The sequence below is a fragment of the Ylistrum balloti genome, unplaced genomic scaffold (assembly GCF_031769215.1).
Source record: "Ylistrum balloti isolate Yb309-2 unplaced genomic scaffold, AGI_CSIRO_Ybal_v1 Utg370840, whole genome shotgun sequence".
In the NCBI taxonomy this organism is placed as follows: Eukaryota; Metazoa; Mollusca; class Bivalvia; order Pectinida; family Pectinidae; genus Ylistrum; species Ylistrum balloti.
In genome coordinates, this window is record NW_026782484.1 from 1,177,193 (window position 1) to 1,200,305 (window position 23,113).

General features: G+C 35.4%; 1 protein-coding gene across 1 annotated transcript; it reads right to left on the reverse strand.

The window, feature by feature from the left end:
• Positions 1-11,315: 11,315 nt before the first annotated feature.
• LOC132558977 (insulinoma-associated protein 1a-like) lies at positions 11,316-12,762 on the reverse strand. Its single transcript, XM_060223602.1, has one exon. The coding sequence runs from the start codon at positions 12,760-12,762 to the stop codon at positions 11,323-11,325; it is 1,440 nt and encodes a 479-aa protein (XP_060079585.1). The 3' UTR covers positions 11,316-11,322.
• Between the last annotated feature and the right edge of the window lie 10,351 nt (positions 12,763-23,113).

Genomic DNA, 23,113 nt, shown 5'->3' on the forward strand with positions numbered 1-23,113 from the left:
GTTTTAAGATAAAGATCGCATAAAACAAAGGCCAGTGCGATTGTCGATACCATTCTATAAATCATACGTGGTGTTTAGAATGATAATTATAGTCCTAAATATCAGCATCGGTCACTATCAGAACATTGGCCCACAAGTTACAGGCGATCGACTGATAAAATTGCCGTAAACGATGGGAAATAAACATATATATGTTTTTTCCAATGAATCGATATTGTCAGTAAAAAGTAACGGTGAAAGTCGGCTTTCAAAAAAGGTCGGACAAACATTGAAATGTATGTCTTCGAACACTTTCAAAAACGAATTTCTTTGTAGTCAGAGAAATGCACTTTCAGAATAAATCAAGGGTGCTGGTATGACATTTGTCTACAAAATTTACTGTGGCATCACCAAATCCAATTAAATCCTTAAATAAATTAATCATATCATTGTACATATATTAATATAATCTGATAAACTTTACATTTAGTGATAACAATAATTCGAATGGGTAACAACAAATTGATAGTTAAATCGATTTATGAAAATAAATGATTCCGAAAATAAAAGATGATTAATTCTTAACTATAAATGGATTAAGTGGCATGTTTAATATAAAACCCTATGTGTTAATCCTGTAATGTAGGACATATTAATATAATACCTATGTGTAAATCCTGTAATGTAGGACACATTATTATAAAACCCTATGTGTAAATCCTGTAATGTAGGACACATTATTATAAAACCCTATGTGTAAATCCTGTAATGTAGGACATATTAATATCAATACCTATGTGTAAATCCTGTAATGTAGGACACTTTGATATAAAACCCTAAGTGTTAATCCTGTAATGTAGGACACATTATTATAAAACCCTATGTGTAAATCCTGTAATGTAGGACATATTAATATCAATACCTATGTGTAAATCCTGTAATGTAGGACACATTATTATAAAATAGTGTTAAACATATTAATATCAATACCTATGTGTAAATCCTGTAATGTAGGATATAAAACTAAGTGTTAATCCTGTAATTAGGACACAATTATAAAACCCTATGTGTAAATCCTGTAATGTAGGACATATTAATATCAATACCTATGTGTAAATCCTGTAATGTAGGACACATTATTATAAAACCCTAAGTGTTAATCCTGTAATGTAGGTAAATCCTGTAATGTAGGACACATTAATATAAAACCCTATGTGTTAATCCTGTAATGTAGGACATATTAATATAAAACCCTATGTGTTAATCCTGTAATGTAGGACACATTAATATAAAACCCTATGTGTTAATCCTGTAATGTAGGACATATTAATATAAAACCCTATGTGTAAATCCTGTAATGTAGGACATATTAATATAAAACCCTTTGTTTAAGACTTGTAATGTAGAACATGTTAGTGGTTAAAATCATACTAAACGACTTATAATTTACCACTCATGACGTAAGACTTATGATGAGAGATTAATTCTCGAGTTGAAGAAAGTAAATATTGTAAGTGATTTGTCACGTGATACTGGTAAGATAAGACTCAAAATGTAAGTTTCGTTTTCGTACTGTGATGAGTTTCAGTATGACCAATCATTATTAAATATTCTATCATTACTAGGATGGTGATAATTAAATCCCTTTTTCTACTGAAACAAACCTCTCAGAAACCAAAAGTACTGTAACCTGAATTAATTTTAGTGCCGTTCGACGCAGATCGATTATTTAGTAATTGCTATAGAAATTACCTTGTACTACTAAAACCTTATGCGTCATATTTTAAAGATCAATAAATTAATTGTATAATGTCATCCATCACTTTGCTCAACGTTGTTGACATCTCGAAATAATAGTCTAATTATTTCTACACATTTGATATCGTTTGAATTCCTAAAACCATTGAAGTGCATTGTATTCGAAAGTGTTTCACCGAGCGAGACTTAATGTTTTCTTATCATTGTCAATCACAAACTTTTAAGCGCATAGTTTCATGTTGTTATGCCAAAATGCCCGAGGAAACAAAAATGCCCAATTTTCCTAGAAAATATGCAAATGTAAACGCGCGCGCCCGCGCGCGCGGCACTCTAAATCATTGCCTAGAATTACAGGTGCAAAGCTCAATATACTTTATGGCTCCCGCTCACACACATCTGACAGAAACTAAATAGAAGTCATTGTCACATTTCCTGCTGAATACTGGATTCTAAGTCTTTGAAAAAGTCAAGGATGATTGACTTTGATAAAGACACGAATTAAACTTCCAAAGTGGTCTGCATTCATTTGATACCCTTCACTGGACACGCGTTCGGCGCGTCGCACGTGCATTCATAATAACGATATTTTAAGTTCATTTGATAGACCGATATTCTTATCAAAGAGGTTTAATGCATGTGCTGGTTTTGCTGTACAGACAATTTTCTCAAAACCTCAAGTTCTGATCTTGAACACAATGATTGATTTGGAAACAGAAACAACATCACACATTAGTCCAGACGTTCGCGTATGCTGCTATATATAGAGGGAAATAATAACACGTCGATTTATGATAGGATGCCTTGCGTGCTTCGCGCCATTTTAAACAGCTACCACGCATGATGTGATTCTCGTTGAACTTTGCCGAAATCCAATGGTAATTTTATTTTGCATATAGTATAATCCAGGAAGTTCGTGTCTATAATCACATTGGAATTTAACATCAAACTAGCTTATATTAAAACTGCAACATATGAAAATCATTTTATCATTTGAATACACATGATGTATGACTAGAATTAGTTTCAAATGTATTACTTAATTTTATGAAAGCAAATAATACATAATTGATTCACTCTTTATCGTGTAGATACAAATATGAACTATGCTTTTTTTGTATTATAATTTAACCAGAAAAGAGTAAATAAACAAATCGATAAAATGGACGGGCATTTAAATGTGAGATTTATATCGCCACAAAATTGAATTGGGAAAACATGATAACATAGGGCACTGTAATCAATATATCAATCCTTAGACACAGATTTGTGTTTCTCTAATCACATATTTGTGCTTCTATACTCACGTGTTTGTGTCTCCATAGTCACAGGTTTGTGTCTCCATAGTCACAGTTTTATGTTTCTATAGTCACAGGTTTGGATCTCCATAGTCACAGGTTTGGATCCCCATAGTCACAGGTTTATGTTTATATAGTCACAGGGTTGTGTCTCTACAGTCACAGGTTCCTTTTCTATAGTCACAGGTAAGTGTATCTATGTGTTTGTAAGTTTGTGTTTCCATGGCCACAGATTTGTGTCCCCATAACCAAAATCTTATGTTGCCATAGTCACATGTTGGTGTTTCTTTGGTGACAGATTTGTGTCTACGTAGTTCTAGGTTTGGGTCCTTAGTCACAGATTTGTGTTTTTGTCGTCACAAGTCTGTGTGTTCAAAATCACAGGTTTGTGTTTCTTTAGACACATGTTTGTGTTTTCATAGTCCAGTTTTATGTTTCCATAATCACATGTTCCTTTTTGCGTTTCCATAGTTAAATGTTTGTGCTTCAATAGTCACAGGTGAGTGTCTCCATACTCACAGGTTAGTGTTTCAATAGTCTCAGGTTTATGTTTCAATAGTCACTGGTAAGTGTTTCAATAGTCACTGGTAAGTGTTTCAATAGTCACTGGTTAGTGTTTCAATAGTCACTGGTTAGTGTTCCAATAGTCACAGGTTAGTGTTTCAATAGTCACAGGTTTATATTTCAATAGTCACAGGTGAGTTTTTCAATAGTCACGGGTTAGTGTTTCAATAGTCACAGGTTAGTGTTTCAATAGTCACAGGTGAGTGTTTCAATAGTCACTGGTTAGTGTTCTAATAGTCACAGGTTAGTGTTTCAACAGTCACAGGTTAGTGTTTCAATAGTCACCGGTGAGGGTTTCAATAGTCACAGGTGAGTTTTTCAATAGTCACGGGTTAGTGTTTCAATAGTCACAGGTTAGTGTTTCAATAGTCACAGGTTAGTGTTTCAATAGTCACATGTTAGTGTTTTAATAGTCACAGGTTAGTGTTCTAATAGTCACAGGTTAGTGTTTCAATAGTCACAGGTTAGTGTTTCAATAGTCACAGATGAGTTTTTCAATAGTCATAGGTTAGTGTTTCAATGGTCACTGGTTAGTGTTTAAATAGTCACAGGTTAGTGCTTCAATAGTCACAGGTGAGTGTCTCCATACTCACAGGTTAGTGTTTCAATAGTCTCAGGTTTATGTTTCAATAGTCACTGGTAAGTGTTTCAATAGTCACTGGTTAGTGTTTCAATAGTCACTGGTTAGTGTTCCAATAGTCACAGGTTAGTGTTTCAATAGTCACAGGTTTATATTTCAATAGTCACAGGTGAGTTTTTCAATAGTCAGGGGTCAGTGTTTCAATAGTCACAGGTTAGTGTTTCAATAGTCACAGGTGAGTGTTTCAATAGTCACAGGTTAGTGTTTCAATAGTCACAGGTTAGTGTTTCAACAGTCACAGGTTAGTGTTTTAATAGTCACCGGTGAGGGTTTCAATAGTCACAGGTGAGTTTTTCAATAGTCACGGGTTAGTGTTTCAATAGTCACAGGTTAGTGTTTCAATAGTCACAGGTTAGTGTTTCAATAGTCACATGTTAGTGTTTCAATAGTCACAGGTTAGTGTTCTAATAGTCACAGGTTAGTGTTTCAATAGTCACAGGTTAGTGTTTCAATAGTCACAGGTTAGTGTTTCAACAGTCACAGGTTAGTGTTTCAATAGTCACCGGTGAGGGTTTCAATAGTCACAGGTGAGTTTTTCAATAGTCACAGGTTTATATTTCAATAGTCACAGGTGAGTTTTTCAATAGTCAGGGGTCAGTGTTTCAATAGTCACAGGTTAGTGTTTCAATAGTCACAGGTGAGTGTTTCAATAGTCACAGGTTAGTGTTTCAATAGTCACAGGTTAGTGTTTCAACAGTCACAGGTTAGTGTTTTAATAGTCACCGGTGAGGGTTTCAATAGTCACAGGTGAGTTTTTCAATAGTCACGGGTTAGTGTTTCAATAGTCACAGGTTAGTGTTTCAATAATCACAGGTGAGTGTTTCAACAGTCACGGGTTAGTGTTTCAATAGTCACGGGTTAGTGTTTCAATAGTCACAGGTTAGTGTTTCAATAGTCACGGGTTAGTGTTTCAATAGTCACAGGTGAGTGTTTCAATAGTCACTAGTTAGTGTTTCAATAGTCACAGATGAGTGTTTCAATAGTCACTGGTTAGTGTTTAAATAGTCACAGGTGAGTGTTTCAATAATCACAGGTGAGTGTTTCAACAGTCACGGGTTAGTGTTTCAATAGTCACAGGTGAGTGTTTCAATAGTCACTAGTTAGTGTTTCAATAGTCACAGATGAGTGTTTCAATAGTCACTGGTTAGTGTTTAAATAGTCACAGGTGAGGGTTTCAATAGTCACTGGTTAGTGTTTCAATAGTCACAGGTGAGTGTTTCAATAGTCACTGGTTAGTGTTTCAATAGTCACAGATGAGTGTTTCAGTAGTCACTGGTCAGTGTTTCAATAGTCACAGATGAGTGTTTCAATAGTCACAGATATGTGTTTTAACAGTCACAGGTTAGTGTTCTAATAGTCACAGGTTAGTATTTCAATAGTCACGGGTTAGTGTTTCAATAGTCACGGGTTAGTGTTTAAATAGTCACAGGTAAGTGTTTCAATAGTCATAGGTAAGTGTTTCAATAGTCATAGGTTAGTGTTTCAATAGTCACAGGTTAGTGTTTCAATAGTCACAGGTGAGTGTTTCAATAGTCACAGATATGTGTTTTAACAGTCACAGGTTAGTGTTCTAATAGTCACAGGTTAGTATTTCAATAGTCACGGGTTAGTGTTTCAATAGTCACGGGTTAGTGTTTCAATAGTCACAGGTGAGGGTTTCAATAGTCACTGGTTAGTGTTTCAATAGTCACTGGTTAGTGTTTCAATAGTCACAGATGAGTGTTTCAATAGTCAGAGATTAATGTTTCAATAGTCACAGGTTAGTGTTTCAATAGTCACAGGTGAGGGTTTCAATAGTCACAGGTTAGGGTTTCAATAGTCACGGGTTAGTGTTTCAATAGTCACAGGTGAGGGTTTCAATAGTCACTGGTTAGTGTTTCAATAGTCACTGGTTAGTGTTTCAATAGTCACGGGTTAGTGTTTCAATAGTCACAGATGAGTGTTTCAATAGTCACTGGTTAGTGTTTCAATAGTCACAGGTTAGTGTTTCAATAGTCATAGGTTAGTGTTTCAATAGTCACAGGTTAGTGTTTCAATAGTCACAGATGAGTGTTTCAATAGTCACAGGTTAGTGTTTCAATAGTCACTGGTTAGTGTTTAAATAGTCACAGGTGAGGGTTTCAATAGTCACTGGTTAGTGTTTCAATAGTCACTGGTTAGTGTTTCAATAGTCACAGACGAGTGTTTCAATAGTCACAGGTAAGTGTTTCAATAGTCATAGGTCAGTGTTTCAATAGTCACAGGTTAGTGTTTCAATAGTCACGGGTTAGTGTTTCAATAGTCACAGGTGAGGGTTTCAATAGTCACTGGTTAGTGTTTCAATAGTCACTGGTTAGTGTTTCAATAGTCACTGGTTAGTGTTTCAATAGTCACAGATGAGTGTTTCAATAGTCACAGGTTAGTGTTTCAATAGTCACTGGTTAGTGTTTCAATAGTCACAGGTTAGTGTTCTAATAGTCACGGGTTAGTGTTTCAATAGTCACAGATGAGTGTTTCAATAGTCACTGGTTAGTGTTTTGAGTGTTTCAGTCATAGGTTAGTGTTTCAATAGTCACAGTGGTTAGTGTTTCAATAGTCACATAGGTTAGTGTTTCAATAGTCACAGTCACAGATGAGTGTTTCAATAGTCACAGGTGAGGGTTCTAATAGTCACAGGTTAGTGTTTCAATAGTCACTGGTTAGTGTTTCAATAGTCACAGATGAGTGTTTCAATAGTCATAGGTTAGTGTTTCAATAGTCACTGGTTAGTGTTTCAATAGTCACAGGTTAGTGTTTCAATAGTCACTGGTTAGTGTTTCAATAGTCACAGGTTAGTGTTTCAATAGTCACAGGTTAGTGTTTCAATAGTCAGAGATTAATGTTTCAATAGTCACTGGTTAGTGTTTAAATAGTCACAGGTGAGGGTTTCAATAGTCACTGGTTAGTGTTTCAATAGTCACAGGTTAGTGTTTCAACAGTCACAGGTTAGTGTTTCAATAGTCACGGGTTAGTGTTTCAATAGTCACCGGTGAGGGTTTCAATAGTCACTGGTTAGTGTTTCAATAGTCACAGATGAGTGTTTAAATAGTCACAGGTAAGTGTTTAAATGGTCGCAGGTTAGTGTTTAAATAGTCACATGTGATTGTTTGAATAGTCACAGATGAGGGTTTCAATAGTCACAGGTTAGTCACAGATGAGTGTTTCAATAGTCACAGGTTAGTCACAGGTGAGTGTTTCAATAGTTACATATCTGTGTTTCCGATATTACATGTTTGTGTCCCTTAAGTCACTGGCTTACACGTTTCAGTTACTGTCCTACCAACTAAAGAGACACGGAATAATTATTTTAATATCACTGTTTTCAATGAACGAAGTATTAATGCATTCTAATAACTCTATTTATGATAATTTGTATTCCTGTGTCGAGATAATTAATGGGTTTACGGTATTACTAGATTAAGGAAATTATGTCTTCATGAGCTGTTTCGTCATTTTTATGTATTTATTTTTCATCTCTATTTTCACCCAGTTCGATATTTCGATTTCTTTTTATTCATTATCATTTCTGGCTTGCTGTATAAAACCAATCTAACGATCCCGAGCTATTCGTTTGATGTTTTGTGATACTGTTACACCCACTGTTATGCAAGGTGTCTTCTATACCCAGAAGAGATTAGGTACGCCTGCAAGCAAAGCTTACACCGCTGTTTACTTCATCTTAGCAGTGATCTGGTGCACAGATGTGAGGGAACAAAGATCTTGTCCTCACCGTATTTAAATTCGATCTAAACATGTTACCCCTCACAGCTTTGAAATCACTAGGCCTTTATGGCGCTCGTCTCGCTGTGCCCATAAAGACCAGCCTAACGGGACCATGTCACGGTAACACACCTGCTTCCCCATGTCTTTGTAATGCAGTACAGAGGGGAGGGATCGTCATGCTTCACTGCTCTTCTGTAAAAACAATTCTGTCACTTGGAATGACTCTTTACTCTTTACAATCTTACATGAATGTTAAATAACAGAAGACATAAATTTTGGCGCTTTTAAATGAAGAGATCTCGTTTCTATGGGTTCCATTGACAGAGTTGTTTTCACAGCTTGCAAATAGATAAGGATAATAATATCTAGCGGTTTCTCCTGTCCTCTTACCGTTAAGTGTACAGGTAAACAATGGAACACTGGCACGTGCCCGCTGTCAGCCCTAGACACAAACTGTTAAAATATTGACTTCAATAGAAAGGGCCATGTGTTATGAAGCCCCATTGTTGATATTCGGTACATCGTTTCACCTCACAGCCTTTCTGTTCACCTGGAGTCACCTCTTGATTCCCTGTAGTGTGGCGAAAACTCACATAAACAAGAAAGATGTACAACACAGTGGTATTTAATTGAAAACAAAGACTTTATTTTTAATTCATTTCTAATCATACATAGCATCATTGTAACAATATCGGAAAAATATATTTGGCATTTTACCAGAAACATTACCCAGACTTCTGCTGGTTGTTGTCACATGTTATCAACAGTATACACTCATTTCACGCAATCCAGCTGTTTAACAATGATAACGGTTAAACCACTAAATTTGTTAAAACATAAATCAAAATTTAACTGATGACAAAAGATATTATTTCGAAATTGCTTACAGTATTGATATGTTTTTAAAAAACTTATTTTCAGTTTATTTTCTTGTATTGATTAAGTTGTTTAGGCACCGGGAAAATTATCATACCTTTGTTCACAAAAATCGTTTGCAGTGAGTATGATTTTGCAAATACTAAACAGCTGGAATGAGTTTTAAAATGTCATAAACACTCAATACATTGTCATAATTGGAATAGGACAACATAATTTCATTAAAAAGTTGTTATCAACATTACAAATGGGATACATTATATTATCATACAAAATCAATAAGGCATCAAAATGGCACAAATATTTGACAGTTTGTAGAATCATGCAAACAACACACAATATGATTAGTCGACTGATTATATTTTCAACTCATGCAAGAAATCAACAATCATAAGAAAACCGAATAAAATCTATTGTTCCTGTAACTTAGAAAATAAAACAAAAACCAGAGATGTCAGGCACATGTGCAGACGTTTACGACCAGCCAAATCTAACAGGACCACTTAAAACATCCTAGGTTCACTTGATTTAGCCAAACACATGGTGATTAGTTTGTGACATGAACGGGATTATAATTGGTAGATTATTCAGGTAGTTTTGAGTAAGGAAAGACATTGTATCAATAATTAATTATTACTAGACACGGGGAATTATTGCAGCCCTTACTACAAACTACGTTCTCTGTTGAAAAGTGCGTGACTATAATGTGTCCTGACTTTTCAAATAAAATATCACATACCTATTGATATATATGTACTTGTCCATGCTGACCATTGGCATATATTAGATTTCATACATGTACATCGTGTTGTTAAACCGAGACCAAATCATAGTCACACGTGTTTGTTTCAATAGTTGTTGTTGATAATACCAACACGACATACCAATGGTCATCATGTTACTACTACCTAATGTTTAAAAGCAGGTCGTGAGGCTGACAATGATCTAACTAAATCTATCTAGCTATGATACACTTCACTGTCACCCCAGCCCTAGCGCTACTCTAATGGTTAATGATTATCCGTGTAAGGAGGCACCTCAATAGATTTCAATTACAAAACTACTCGACTATGTCTTTTAACGTTACAAGCCCGTGAAACAACTGCCATTGAATTTCTTTTTTCTACAGATTTTATCGGCTATCAAATATTTAGATATGAGCAATCTGCAGTTAAAATATTCAGGTACGACAGAAAATAGATGTTCCTTTATCTACCTGGCCACGCTCTATGAGCATGACACACTTCAGGCTCGCGACTGTCGCCAAGTTTAATCAGCTGGCCATCTACCTGGATTTACAAAGGCCATTTAACAGGTAACGAATCTTATTACCTTATTATCTGCCTTTCGGCTTACCGCTATTTCTACTGTCATCTAACGGGCTCACTATTGTCGTCACCATCTGGTATTACCTTGATTAAGGCTCGTAAGGGGGAATTTTAACGGATCATCATTTTCAATGAAAAATTCTTAAGTTATATCGAAATAAAACAGCACTATTTAGGAAAAAAGATGTTCTGTATTACAAATAAGAAAATATCATTTGATCAAAGAGTGTCATTTGACGATTTAAAAGAATTTATATATTGGAAAATAAAAAAAATAAAGAAATTCTCAGAAGACAAGAGTAAAGGAAAGTTAGTTATCCCTTTGAGGTACCTCATTACCAAATATGTGTAATCTAACTACGTATATCGATTATTGCAATAACGAACGGCCTGCTTGTGTGGAGTGAGCCACACAAAGGATATGCACAAAATTACAGCACTGAGTGCTTTGTTAAATAATCTGAAACTTTATTCCCACTATATATTAAACTTTTAAATTCAAATATCAACGATATAAGTATATAAAATATGATAATTGGATTTCAAGATAATCGTGATATACTCAAATGTGTATAAATATACTATGTAAAGTAAAACTATCTTTCAATCTACTATCAATAAAAAACTTATATCTGAGGGAATATATTATCATCTCTGTTATATTATGAATAATTAATGTAAAAACTAAACATAACCACATAAATATAAATAAATAATTTAAATTAAATCAAAATTATGATTCAACAAAAAAATAACAAAATGTAACTACAGCATAAATTATATATTAATATTTACAAACACCTGGCAACCTGCCATTTGAATACGTCATACATACACGTCATATTCAGCCCTTTTTGATTTAATATTTTCTTTTAACCATGAACTAATTAATATCCAATTGTTTACAGTCATCGGTGGTAAGTCTTTCAAAATATTGCGAAATAATGAAGGTTTTTTAACTGTATAGTATAAATATGATACATATGGGAACTAATGTGAAATCTTGAAGCATAAGGCACCAAATCTACACACGTATACTTAATACCAAGGCAACAGTGTATAACATAAAGTGGTCAAAGGCACGTGGGTTGAGCCCGGGGATACACACATACTAGATGCGGCTCACCCCTACAGAGATACATTAATTTGGACGATTTACTGAAGGTGGAAACTGAAGTAGAATAACTTGCCTGTTCTCGGAGGGATGACATTTGTTAATGTGACGAGTCAGTCCTGGAGAACTGTAAAAAGTGCTGGAACAATATTTACAGTTAAACACTTCACACGTGTGCGTGCGTACGTGTTTCTCTAGCATTACCTTATTAGGAAAAAACATCTTACATACATTGCAGCACAGTTCTTTGTTGTTATTGTTATTCAAATGTAAAAGTTCATGTTTGGTTTTTAGCGCATCATTAGGAAATGATTTTTGGCAGAACTTACAGTTTGTTTGTCGGTCGTTGGCGTGGTTGAGCACGTGCTTCCGAAGATAGGCCTGGCGACGAAACTTCTTCCCACACGTTTCGCACTCATACTGTCCGTCAATAGAAGGCGAGGCGCGAAGGTCACCAACTGTCATTGACAATACGTTACCATTTTCAACACTTTCAGACAAATTGTTAATGTCAGCGTTGTCGTTCACGTTACTCAAATCTGGTTTCGCTGGGAGAATCGGTGCCTGATAGTTGGGTTTGTTGTTGTTGACGGGCCTGGGTTTGTGCCAACGGCGGTGGGACGCTAAATTGGCAGGGCAGCTAAATACCTTGTCACATTCAGGGCACCTGTATTCCACGTGCACGATACGAGAACATCTATGTTGTGCGAGCTTAAAGGCATCGGAGTAAAATTCTTTACAGAGTTGACAAACATAGTCACCAATTTTGTTAACGATTTTGTCCAATTCTGCACGCGCCTCCGGTGTAGCCTCCACATAGTTGAAGCTGCTGTCAATGTCTCCGTATACAACCTTTCCCTCCTCCTCTCCGTCAGAAATGTCCTTGATGATACAACCAGAGACGGGCGACGACTTGTCCTCGTCAAAGTTTATCTTCCTTATGGCTTTGGATTTCTTGGGCACCTTAGCATCGTTATCATTATTTCCTCTGCGTTTGTTTGGACTATTTTGTTGGGATGAAGACGCCACTTGCGATTCCCTCTGATTAACATTCAAGTTCCAGTTTTGATTATTTGGCGAAAAGTTTGACACACTCAGCTTGTCAAATGTGGCATAATAAAATGGCGATGGGTAAGATGAGGCGGTGGTACTTACAGTCAGTGGTGACGATGCTGGCGAGAAACTCACAAAATCCTTCTCGTTGACGTTTTTCTTATTGTTATTAATATTATTGTTGTTTTCCTCGTCTTTGATATTAACCTGGATGTTATCCGGATTTTCCCGGATGATGAGGTTTACTGGACTCACGGAGTACCCCGAATCCGGAGATCCAAATTTAGTAATTACGGGAGCTTCGTGATCTGAGCCACTTTCATAACGCTCAGCATCTTCTTCGGAGTTTCGACGCTGTCTATATGATATAGCGTTAGAATGTTTTGTTCTCTTGACTAGGAATCCTCTAGGCATGGTGACACCGGTGGTATAGGACTCCTAACAGTAAATAAGGCACTAACGGTGACTGGACATCCACAATCTACATGGAATTACACTTTACGTCAACATAGAGTCGTACTCAAAACGAAAAGTTCCGAAAGTCGGGATTTGGCCAATGGTTCGTGACAGCATTAAATATTGAGTCTAGATGATGCTATGATTTCTTTCACGTGTAACAGCAAACTATTGGTCGCGTTGTTTCCACATATGACATTTCTTAGTATTAAAGTCTTCAGCAGCATGGTGTGTGAGAATTGACCAAATCCGTCCAAATGTCGCCATGCGTATCCTTATATAGGCACGCGTCTGTGAAGACCGTTGGATTTTTTATTTGATGAATATGCATAAGGATTCAAAGGGTGTCGCGCGCCGTTACTCCGCCCCCTCTGTGTCACAATCAGTTTCAGCAGGCTGACTGGTCGTCTCTTTGTTTCGCTTACCTTAGTGACGTTAATAATTCGATTTTGTATTGCTATTTGAATTTCTCGCAGAATATGGCTGTTATTATCGCCATCGGTATTTCCATGGGTTTCCTCTCCTCATTCGACTTTGTCGGTAGCGTTCAATACGCTTTATATAAAACAAACATCCATACACTGTATATATCACTCTTTATTGTAAACCAATAGAATGTAATCTTGTATGGTCTTGCTAATACACATACATTCTTTTGTCCCGGTATCTGTTATTTATTATATTTTTGCCACAATGAAATCAGACTAAATAAAAAAAATAGATAAACATTTGAAGCCTGTTGTGATCTTATATATACTTATAAGTAACGGCAATTGTTTTCATTTAGATAGGAATATTTCAATTTGTTTTTTTTTTTTTTATTTGACATAAACTATGTTCCTCAAACAGATAAAAATACTACATTTCAAACACATTGAATCTGAATCGCAGTCGTTACTAAGTAATTATCATGTTAATCATGTAATTCTCGAGAAAATGTGTGTTTTAGCGGATATAACCCATATGAAATACGGATATAACAAATTCCAAACTACATAAAGGATTAAGTCAAAATTATTAGAAGGATATAACATATTAAATTAAATTATTGCTTCCAAGTTCAAAATGATATCTGTATTTTCCTTAAATGTATGTCATATTTATAACCGTGTTATTTTCTCAATATTTAATAGTTTGTCCTAACACAAAAATACCGACACTTATTTAAATCGAAAAAAGGTCTGATACTCGATAATTTTTTTTTATTTCTTCCGGATAACAGCTGTGAAGCGACTTTTTAGCAGGAAACAGGTTGTAAAAACTATATCCTGACTTTGAGGAAATGAGTGTACTAATAGTTCCACTGACAGCACATAACGATACAGCAGCTGAGGCTGTGATGATATTTGAACATAGAAATCGTCCATGCGGTACGAACAGCAGTTTACCAAAACAATGATATAGGGGTTGTCATGTATCACACGTGGAGTCACTGTTGATGGATAATATGTTCGCTTCCGCTGGTATCTCAATATATCTCATATGCGTTTGGATGTTCGTTTGTGCGCGTGTGCTAATTTGCATACAGCTGAAAATTGCGAGGTGATCGTGCAAATGGGACAGAATGCACGCGACCGCCTTTGTCATTTTAATGACTGAGCAGTCGATGTCACTGATGCGTGTTAAAGCGAATATGTCATATTAATTTTTGGTCATTTCAGCCGATAGTTTAAATCATTTAATTATTGTTGTCATGTTTATACTGTGATGAAATATTGAGACGATATTGATCTGAATGACAACGATAAGTAATTACACCCATTATGAAAATCAATGATATGATGACGAAGAAAAAGTTTTATAGATGCATGACAAAAGAATATTGGGAAACACTCATGCACCTTCAAAATACTTTCTGATAACATTTCACATATCTAGCCACACGAGTATATTCTTTTTTTTTAAAAAAAAAAGCTTACTAAGCAATGTTTATCATACATTATGTCTGTTAGATTATTTACATTTTGTAAAATAATCATATCAAAATGAGCAAATGATAAATATAAGTGATATAACAATTATTTGAATCATTTATATTGTAACTGAAATTCCGTTACCGGCAGACAGAGCTGTAATCAGAGGTAAAAAAGAACAAACAAAATCGAGATAAATTTATTTTATTTAATATCGCCGTAATTTTCCATCTTACTGATATTGTTGAGTGGGTGTAATTGCGTTTGATTTTAATCCTGTTAAAACTATGTAGTCCTCCATTCTACCAATATCATCACCGGTCATTAATAACTTTAGCATTAACGTATTCAGTGTTTATACAATATTTACACCAATATCAACTCTGCTTAGTTAAGAGTTAAAATAAACTGTTCATACCAACAGTTAATGGATTCGGGCAATAAAAAATTATTTTAATCTAAAAATTTGGTCTTTTGACACAAAATGAAGAACTTTAATCTTTTTACACTAACCAATAGTTTAAACCACAGACCTGGATTAAGATTTCTGATTTTAATCCAAATTAATGAGCATAACGGGTAAAATTTGATGTATACTACAAACAGAACAGACGTGCTAACCTTCAAATTACAGTAAAAAAAAAGAAGTTTCCTTAAATGTTTCTGTTTGATGAGTAACCACACACTGCTTTTGGGAATGACAATTCACCATTTGTGTGTATATTATAAAGTAAAAAGTACAGTAATTGCATAAAGAACTAACTAGATAGGATTATATCTGTTTTACAGGACAGTTCTATCGTTACACGCATGTTAGTACAGCAGATGTCCACAAACGGTCGCGCGCGCGTTTTATTGGCCGTGGTCGCGCGATGTCTTTAAGCGCACCTATCCCGGTGATCAACAATACGCACCGATGTCTGCCATTATTAAGTATTTCATGCAACGGATTTGTAACGGTATGAATACATTCAATAACGGGCGGGCGACTTACCTATCTTACACACGTGTGTTGCCGTCACCTGTTCCCTACGACATCTGGTTCCTCAAACAGAATATCTGTGGCTTTATGGAAAAGGCACTGCTGAATATCTGCCTTCAAGAACAATAAAGAAAACAAGCAAATATAACGCTATTGAATAACTAAAGAAAGCGAACTATATGAACTTGAATGAACTGAAAACAGAACTAATTCATTTCCTATGAAATGAGTCGACTTTCTACATTGTCGAAAGGACTTTAAGATAACTTTTGAACTACCCGACATTATTTTACAATATGACGTTTTGTGTTGAAGAAAAAATGTTTCAAGAGACAAAACATACGAGAACCACATACGTGTATCATAATTACTGGTATAAAACTGATGATTTGTCAAAGCAATGTGTTTACTGATAATACATAAAGACTTATAACGATACACCGACTTGATGATAAAGTAAATTATACACTGAACATATACTCACAGAAACAACCATTTTGTTCTTTAACGTGTATGATTAAAGATCAGCATGTTTTTCTCTGTACATTTGTATTAATTCATTGGTTTATCTTTTCAATCAAGATATATAATGTCATTTTAGGGAATAGCTGTCTCGATTCGAGCACTCAGACATTCATACTGATCTCGCAATGACAAGATGGTGACTATGGAACTAGTTGCTCGTGAGTAATTAAGTGCACTCGGTGTACACTTGGCCGGTTAATTACATCTAAATATAGGACTGATCGGCGCGTGCCAGCCACGAGCGGTGAGATACCCGGACAGGTGCTGGCCTGAGGACACTGGCGGCCAGACGTGTCAACATGATCAGCCTTCTGAAATATTCATAATTCACCCCATCCATCCTTCCTGGTCTAGCACAAAGACGGGATGGGATCTGTTAAAATGCTTATCCTACGTGTATAGGATTTCAATTAAAACAATCAATTATCGGCACTAGAATACCGTTTAACATTTTTAAACCCAACACTTGTTCCAATGTTATCAGGCTTCTGTTTCAAATTCTCCATAATCAACGTCCTTATCGATTCTTACAAATTAACTTAATATGTTAGTGACAAAATGCTCTCCAGTGTCTCGAATTCTTAATTTATCAATTTTAGCTCCGAATTAAAAACTCAATTATCAGCTCGTAAACGCCTATCTATTACAGCGACCGGTCGATATGATATAGTTTTTATCATAAATTTATGTAAACATAGATATAAACATTTAATAGTTTTATGTATATTTCAAACTTATAATCTAATTTGATACATGCTGAATGATTGTATTCCCAATCATTAAAGTTGTATTTAGAAAGAGAGCCGGGTCCCTTTGTGTGATTGTCCCACACCTAGTCGACACCTCAGCTCGCTGTAAATGTTTACCGGTAAATCCGGTACATACGATTAACCGTTGTAGCCCGCGCCTGGCAACAGTTCGGCAAATCCGTGTCCACATGACAGAGTGTTTGTCCTCACGTCAACTTTAACCTTGCCCCTCTATTCTGGCACGCGCCAGCATAGTCAGTGCGCATGTCAAAGACAAGGTGACACGCGTGGTGTTGGAACAAAATGGGAAAATTTGAAATGATAGGACTGTTTTTATATATTTTTTCTTTGTGTGGTTTTACGACTGTCAAACGTTATAGACGAGCATATATCAAGCCAGGCGAGTTGTTTTTTGTTACTATAATCGAAAGAAAATCGGATCTTTTTTACGCTCTGATGTTTCATTCAAAGCTGAAATGACACAAAAAAAAACCTAACATAGAAACCCGCTATGCATGTTTTTTTTTCTTTCTCTTTTTTTTCCTTTTCACCTGTTTTATATAACGTAGCTATTTATCATATAACAAAAACCTTTAAGCAGTAGGCGCATTTGATAGAAATACAATTAATGTGATATAACATGCTGCCCATCATGCATTTAGTAATCCTCAAGTTTAGTTCAATAGATTTCCATACGCAAATTGTCAAAGTTTTTTGTTCATTGATCCATAAATAATATTGAATAATTAGTTCCCAGATGTTTCAAGTATTTCAATTACTTGTAACAAAATGAAATGCAACATACTTTCAAATTAAATTCTGAATCACAATAGTCACAATTGTAAACTCTTAAAGTTCCTAGGAATAACGGCCCAGTCGTCCCATTTTGATTTTAAAGGCGTTTATAGACTCATTTTTTAGGCTTTCTTCAATTTTCTTCGTTTGATATACTTTCTTTGAATAAGAAATATTGTTCTGTATTGTTTTCCTATATAAGATTTAAATTAGACATATCAAATATAAACAGAAACACACATTGCACACCTTGATACCACTGTCTTTAGTCACACCTAAACAATTACAACGTATTTAAATACAAGTATCATTACATCAAGTGTTACACTTTCTTTGAATATGTAAATTTTGTCAACCGCGAGTCGTTTTTATATATGCTCCATTTAATAACGTTTTTAGGATGCTGTGATCCGTTCAGTAGCTTTTCATCAATAATTTTCTTGCTCCTTTTATCAAAAGATATACCCAGCAAAAATTGAAATAAAGGAGATATCTTTTCTATTCATACTAAATTGTGCACTTTGCAAAACTGGCATTCATCGTTATTTTTCCTTATAGAATGGCAATCGGTATGGGAATAGCCGATGTGTTGTGTTAAACAATGTGTCCAATTTACTAACACGAAGCGAAGATGTGAGAGACAAAACAATAGTCTGGTGCCGGATGGCCGGCCATTGTTCGGGTACAGCGGGGGTCCGGGTGATTCATCCCAGTAAAAGCCGTGTTAAGCTTATCCTGATTGCTCGCACTTAAATGTCAAATGTAGTGTGTACTGTTTCTGGAGCATCAGTATAACACAAGACTTGTTCGGCATTCGTTTACACTCTAAGAGATTAAACGGGAAACTTAATGCACGATTGCAAGGCTATTGCCGGTGAAATCACAGCAGTGCCACCGAAGCCTTTGTCGCTATCCCCCAAGTCATACAAATTATTGCATATTATCCGACATTGTGAAAATTAATAACAGCCGAACAGTCACTTGTTGGCTGTGCGGGCTTTATTAGGGCTTTATTATATGACAGATGCGACAATTAATCTTATGGGCGGAAATAATTCTAGTCGGGCAGGCATACAAGGGAAAACACCATGTAGTGCTATCCTTCAAATTCTCATGAAACGGCAGCGGTCGATAACAAACAGGCGGGAAGCGCGTGCTTGGCGCAGACGACAATAGATCCCGCGACTAGTTTATTGTAGATATGAATTACCTGTCAATTATGTTATTCTCTTTTCGAGATGAAATGATTCCTGTGTAATTATAAGCGTATCTTTAGACTATTGTTTCAGTGTGTTATGATATTTATGGTAAATTATCTAATAACAAGATATATGAATATCGATTCCACTATCCAATCTTCTTTATTAGCTAATTTGATTAAGTGACTATAAAATGCCAACACTACGACAGCAGCATTCTATCATTTTAAGATAGCTACAGAATCATGAGATGGTGCAGGTTTCCGTATACAGAAACACTTATTTACACAGACTTAATTATTGTCACGTAGATCACCGTTCTCTTACAGCTAATAATAGTAATTTTAATTAACTGGTGTAACTACATGTCGTTATTTTAAAAGTAATTACAGTCATCGCAATTATTGGAGTATTTACGGTAATAGTGATTAAATTTTAAATCACGTGGATACGATTATTCCACATTTGTTACTCGCCATTATACAATTCATAGTTTTTAACCAGACAGTTGATTTTGTATCAACAGTTACTATGCAAATAACAGCTACGTTAATCACGTGAATCAATGTCAATTACAGTTTAAGAAATAAACATTATTTGTTTACACCTAGATCAACCTCCTAACCTAGTTAACGAGAAAGTGAACGCACATATATCAAGCATCAAAAACATTTCAAATCCATGTGTATTATTTCATTTTACAATGCCGTTTTGCCAACCAATGTTATTATTATTATCATATTTCAATAAATATTATTAAATCAATAATATAATTAATTTAGGACACCGAAATGAAAAATGATCGTTTTCACATGTCATATCGAGAAACAGCTTTTTATCGCTGAATTTTTGTTAATCTACGAGAATGGATTGAAATACAAAAAAAATATATTGGTATCAGATGTGTCGCTATGACAACATATGATTATTAAATGCCAACATTATTAGTTGTCTCGGTATCGCCAGATTTGTTTTAATAAAATACTTACTAAGAAAACAATGTATAATTTATATTTCTCTATATCATTAAAAGAGAAACTTAAGCTCGTATAAAATATATGTGATTATTTTCATATATTAGCAATTTCTTTATACTGAAAAGTCTTCACATCAAATAGAGCTATGAGGTATGTTCAACGCGAAATCTAGTACAAAGTATCGGAAAATATCGCTACAAACAGGACCAATATGTACAAATATTCTAAAGTAGATAACTTGAAATAATGGGGCGCTTTTGACAAATTAATGAACATACTTTCACCTGCTTTGACGATACTGGCGTGTGTGTGGGCGTGGTCTAATACTTTTTTTCTTAACTTAGTCGAAATAAGCAGGTGTGCTTCCTATTTTCGAATTTATTGGTTAAAGAAGGCACGTGCGGTACCGAATCTGGCAGTGTTAGCGTCTGTATAGCCCCTGTGATCTGACGCACTACAGTTTCACTCGGTCAACTGTGTCCAAAATTACGCTGTTTTTCATCACATTGACTTCCACATGATTTAGATTATGAATGTGCGAAATCGTTACATTTGAACGATATTGGATAAATCTGGTCATTATCAGAGATTTTCCCCTGCGACATGTGTTATATTTAGGTAATTACAATATTTTAAAATCCCAAATTCTTTGATTCCAAAGAAGTAATTGAATTTCTTCCAAATGGATTGAGATATTGAATTATTCAAGCAGAACGGTTGATGTGACCGTATTTGTGTAGACCCAGGTTCCGACAATGCCTAAACAAAACCGCCATTGATTGGTCGAGCGGGAACAGGGTCGCGTGCTCGGCGCGCGCCCATCGTACATTCGTATTCATGTCGACTATTCGTGACAGGCGAGCTACTGAAAATATTAGATTTTCCCACAGGAAAACCTTTGGACCAACCCAGTGTTGCTATCCCCAAGACTATACAGGTTTAATGTCATCTTGCCTGTAATTAAATATCCACCAGTTATTGCGTGCGATGTTTTAATTCCACGTAAAATAATTTCCAATTGGGAAGTGATAGTACCTAGGACCAAACGATTTCGTCTCAACTATGTCCATTTGATTATTGCGCGAACAAATACCATGCCATGAAAGTTTGCCATTGTAGTTCTGATTGAATTAACATCCGAGTACATTGGTATGCGATCTTCAATCCCCACCGACTCCCATGAGAAACTCCACAACCTCATAAAATATTTACAAACATGTCAAAATACACACATTCTGTCGGTATTTATCACATCAAAGCGGCCTTGTGGTCATAGTAAACTAGTTATACGTCACCCAGTCGTTCGTACACACGACAATCACCAGGTCTGGAAAATGTAGAGACTACAGTATTCCCATGAAAAGGTGTTAAATTAAGCCCAGGAAAATTAATTTCTCTTTTATACATACACTCACAGTAAAAAATACGTATATTTTAATGGTTAATGTCTTCCAACTGATGAAATAAAAAGAAATATATTGGTCTGGTAACGCTATTGACATATTCATCTGTGATTTGGATTTATCTACAAACCACATTACCATCAGTTATATTTTTAAAAATACGGGATTTAAACAATGATATCAAATCTGCGATTGGAATGGCAACCTTTCAAATCAAATATGAAAAATCACCTTACAAATATTTTCTTTATTCAAATAATATAACAAAAAATACCACTAGATATCTTAGTAAGTGTACTGAAAATAAAATCCTACTACACATCATAGTATCACATATACACAATGAACTACTCTGTACTATCGTCAACTCGTCCAACTGTTACCATGTTTTATAATCAATTGAACAGAATGCACGGAATTCCTTCTTACTTGATACCGTAAGGACACCAATCAGTTCCGGTACTTTAATTATTTCATATCCACGCCGGTGATCAGTTATATTATACGCATGTGAATATACAACGGCAGTTCATTTAACACAGAAGTTGATGCTGGACAAGGGAACGATATCGTGAACGGGGTGTGAGTTTCAGGGGCATGATATAATTGTATAATTGTCTGGCGACAGATATTTTTCAGCTTTGATTTTCTAACGGTGAATCGTCCATGACTATTTTTATATCTTGATGTGATATTTATTTTTGGCGTTGATTGTTTTCACTGTGATCAATGGCTGGTGACGTTGATAGAGCAGCAGAACCTTTCTGGACAACGGTCTTATTCGCCTAGCTCTTTTCAGAGAATCTCCACCTTTGTTCATATGTTGCTCTCGAATTCGAGTTTAGATTAAGACTCTATGGACTTATCAATATCTTATTTGCTGTGTTTTCCGACTGTTTTTATACTCATCATTGCTGCGGTCTGACAGTATTTTTTTCTGACGTGTTCTTTCCGACAGTATTTAAATTCTGACGTTTGTAGATTTCGCTGTGATCTATACTGACGGTATTTATGTTCTGACGTAGGTCTTTTTCTCTGTTATCTATCCTGACGGTATTTATGTTCTGACGTAGGTCTTTTTCTCTGTTATCTATCCTGACGGTATTTATGTTCTGACGTAGGTCTTTTTCTCTGTTATCTATCCTGACGGTATTTATGTTCTGACGTAGGTCTTTTTCTCTGTTACCTTTTCTGACAGTATTTATGTTCTGACGTAGGTCAATTTCTCTGTGATCTATTCTGACGGTATTTATGTTCTGACGTAGGTTCTCTGTGATCTAATACTGACTGACTGACGGTATTTATGTTCTGACGTAGGTCTTTTTCTCTGTTACCTTTTCTGACAGTATTTATGTTCTGACGTAGGTCAATTTCTCTGTGATCAATACTGACGGTATTTAAATTCTGACGTTTGTAGATTTCGCTGTGATCTATCCTGACGGTATTTATGTTCTGACGTAGGTCTTTTCCTCTGTGATCTATTCTGACGGTATTTATGTTCTGACGTAGGTCTTTTTCTCTGTTACCTTTTCTGACAGTATTTATGTTCTGACGTAGGTCAATTTCTCTGTGATCAATACTGACGGTATTTATGTTCTGACGTAGGTCAATTTCTCTGTGATCAATACTGACAGTATTTATGTTCTGACGTAGGTCAATTTCTCTGTGATCAATACTGACAGTATTTATGTTCTGACGTAGGTCAATTTCTCTGTGATCAATACTGACGGTATTTAAATTCTGACGTTTGTAGATTTTGCTATGGT

Excerpts from the sequence above, each read along its gene's own strand:
- LOC132558977 (XM_060223602.1), bottom strand. The coding sequence starts at position 12,762 with ATGCCTAGAGGATTCCTAGTCAAGAGAACAAAACATTCTAACGCTATA.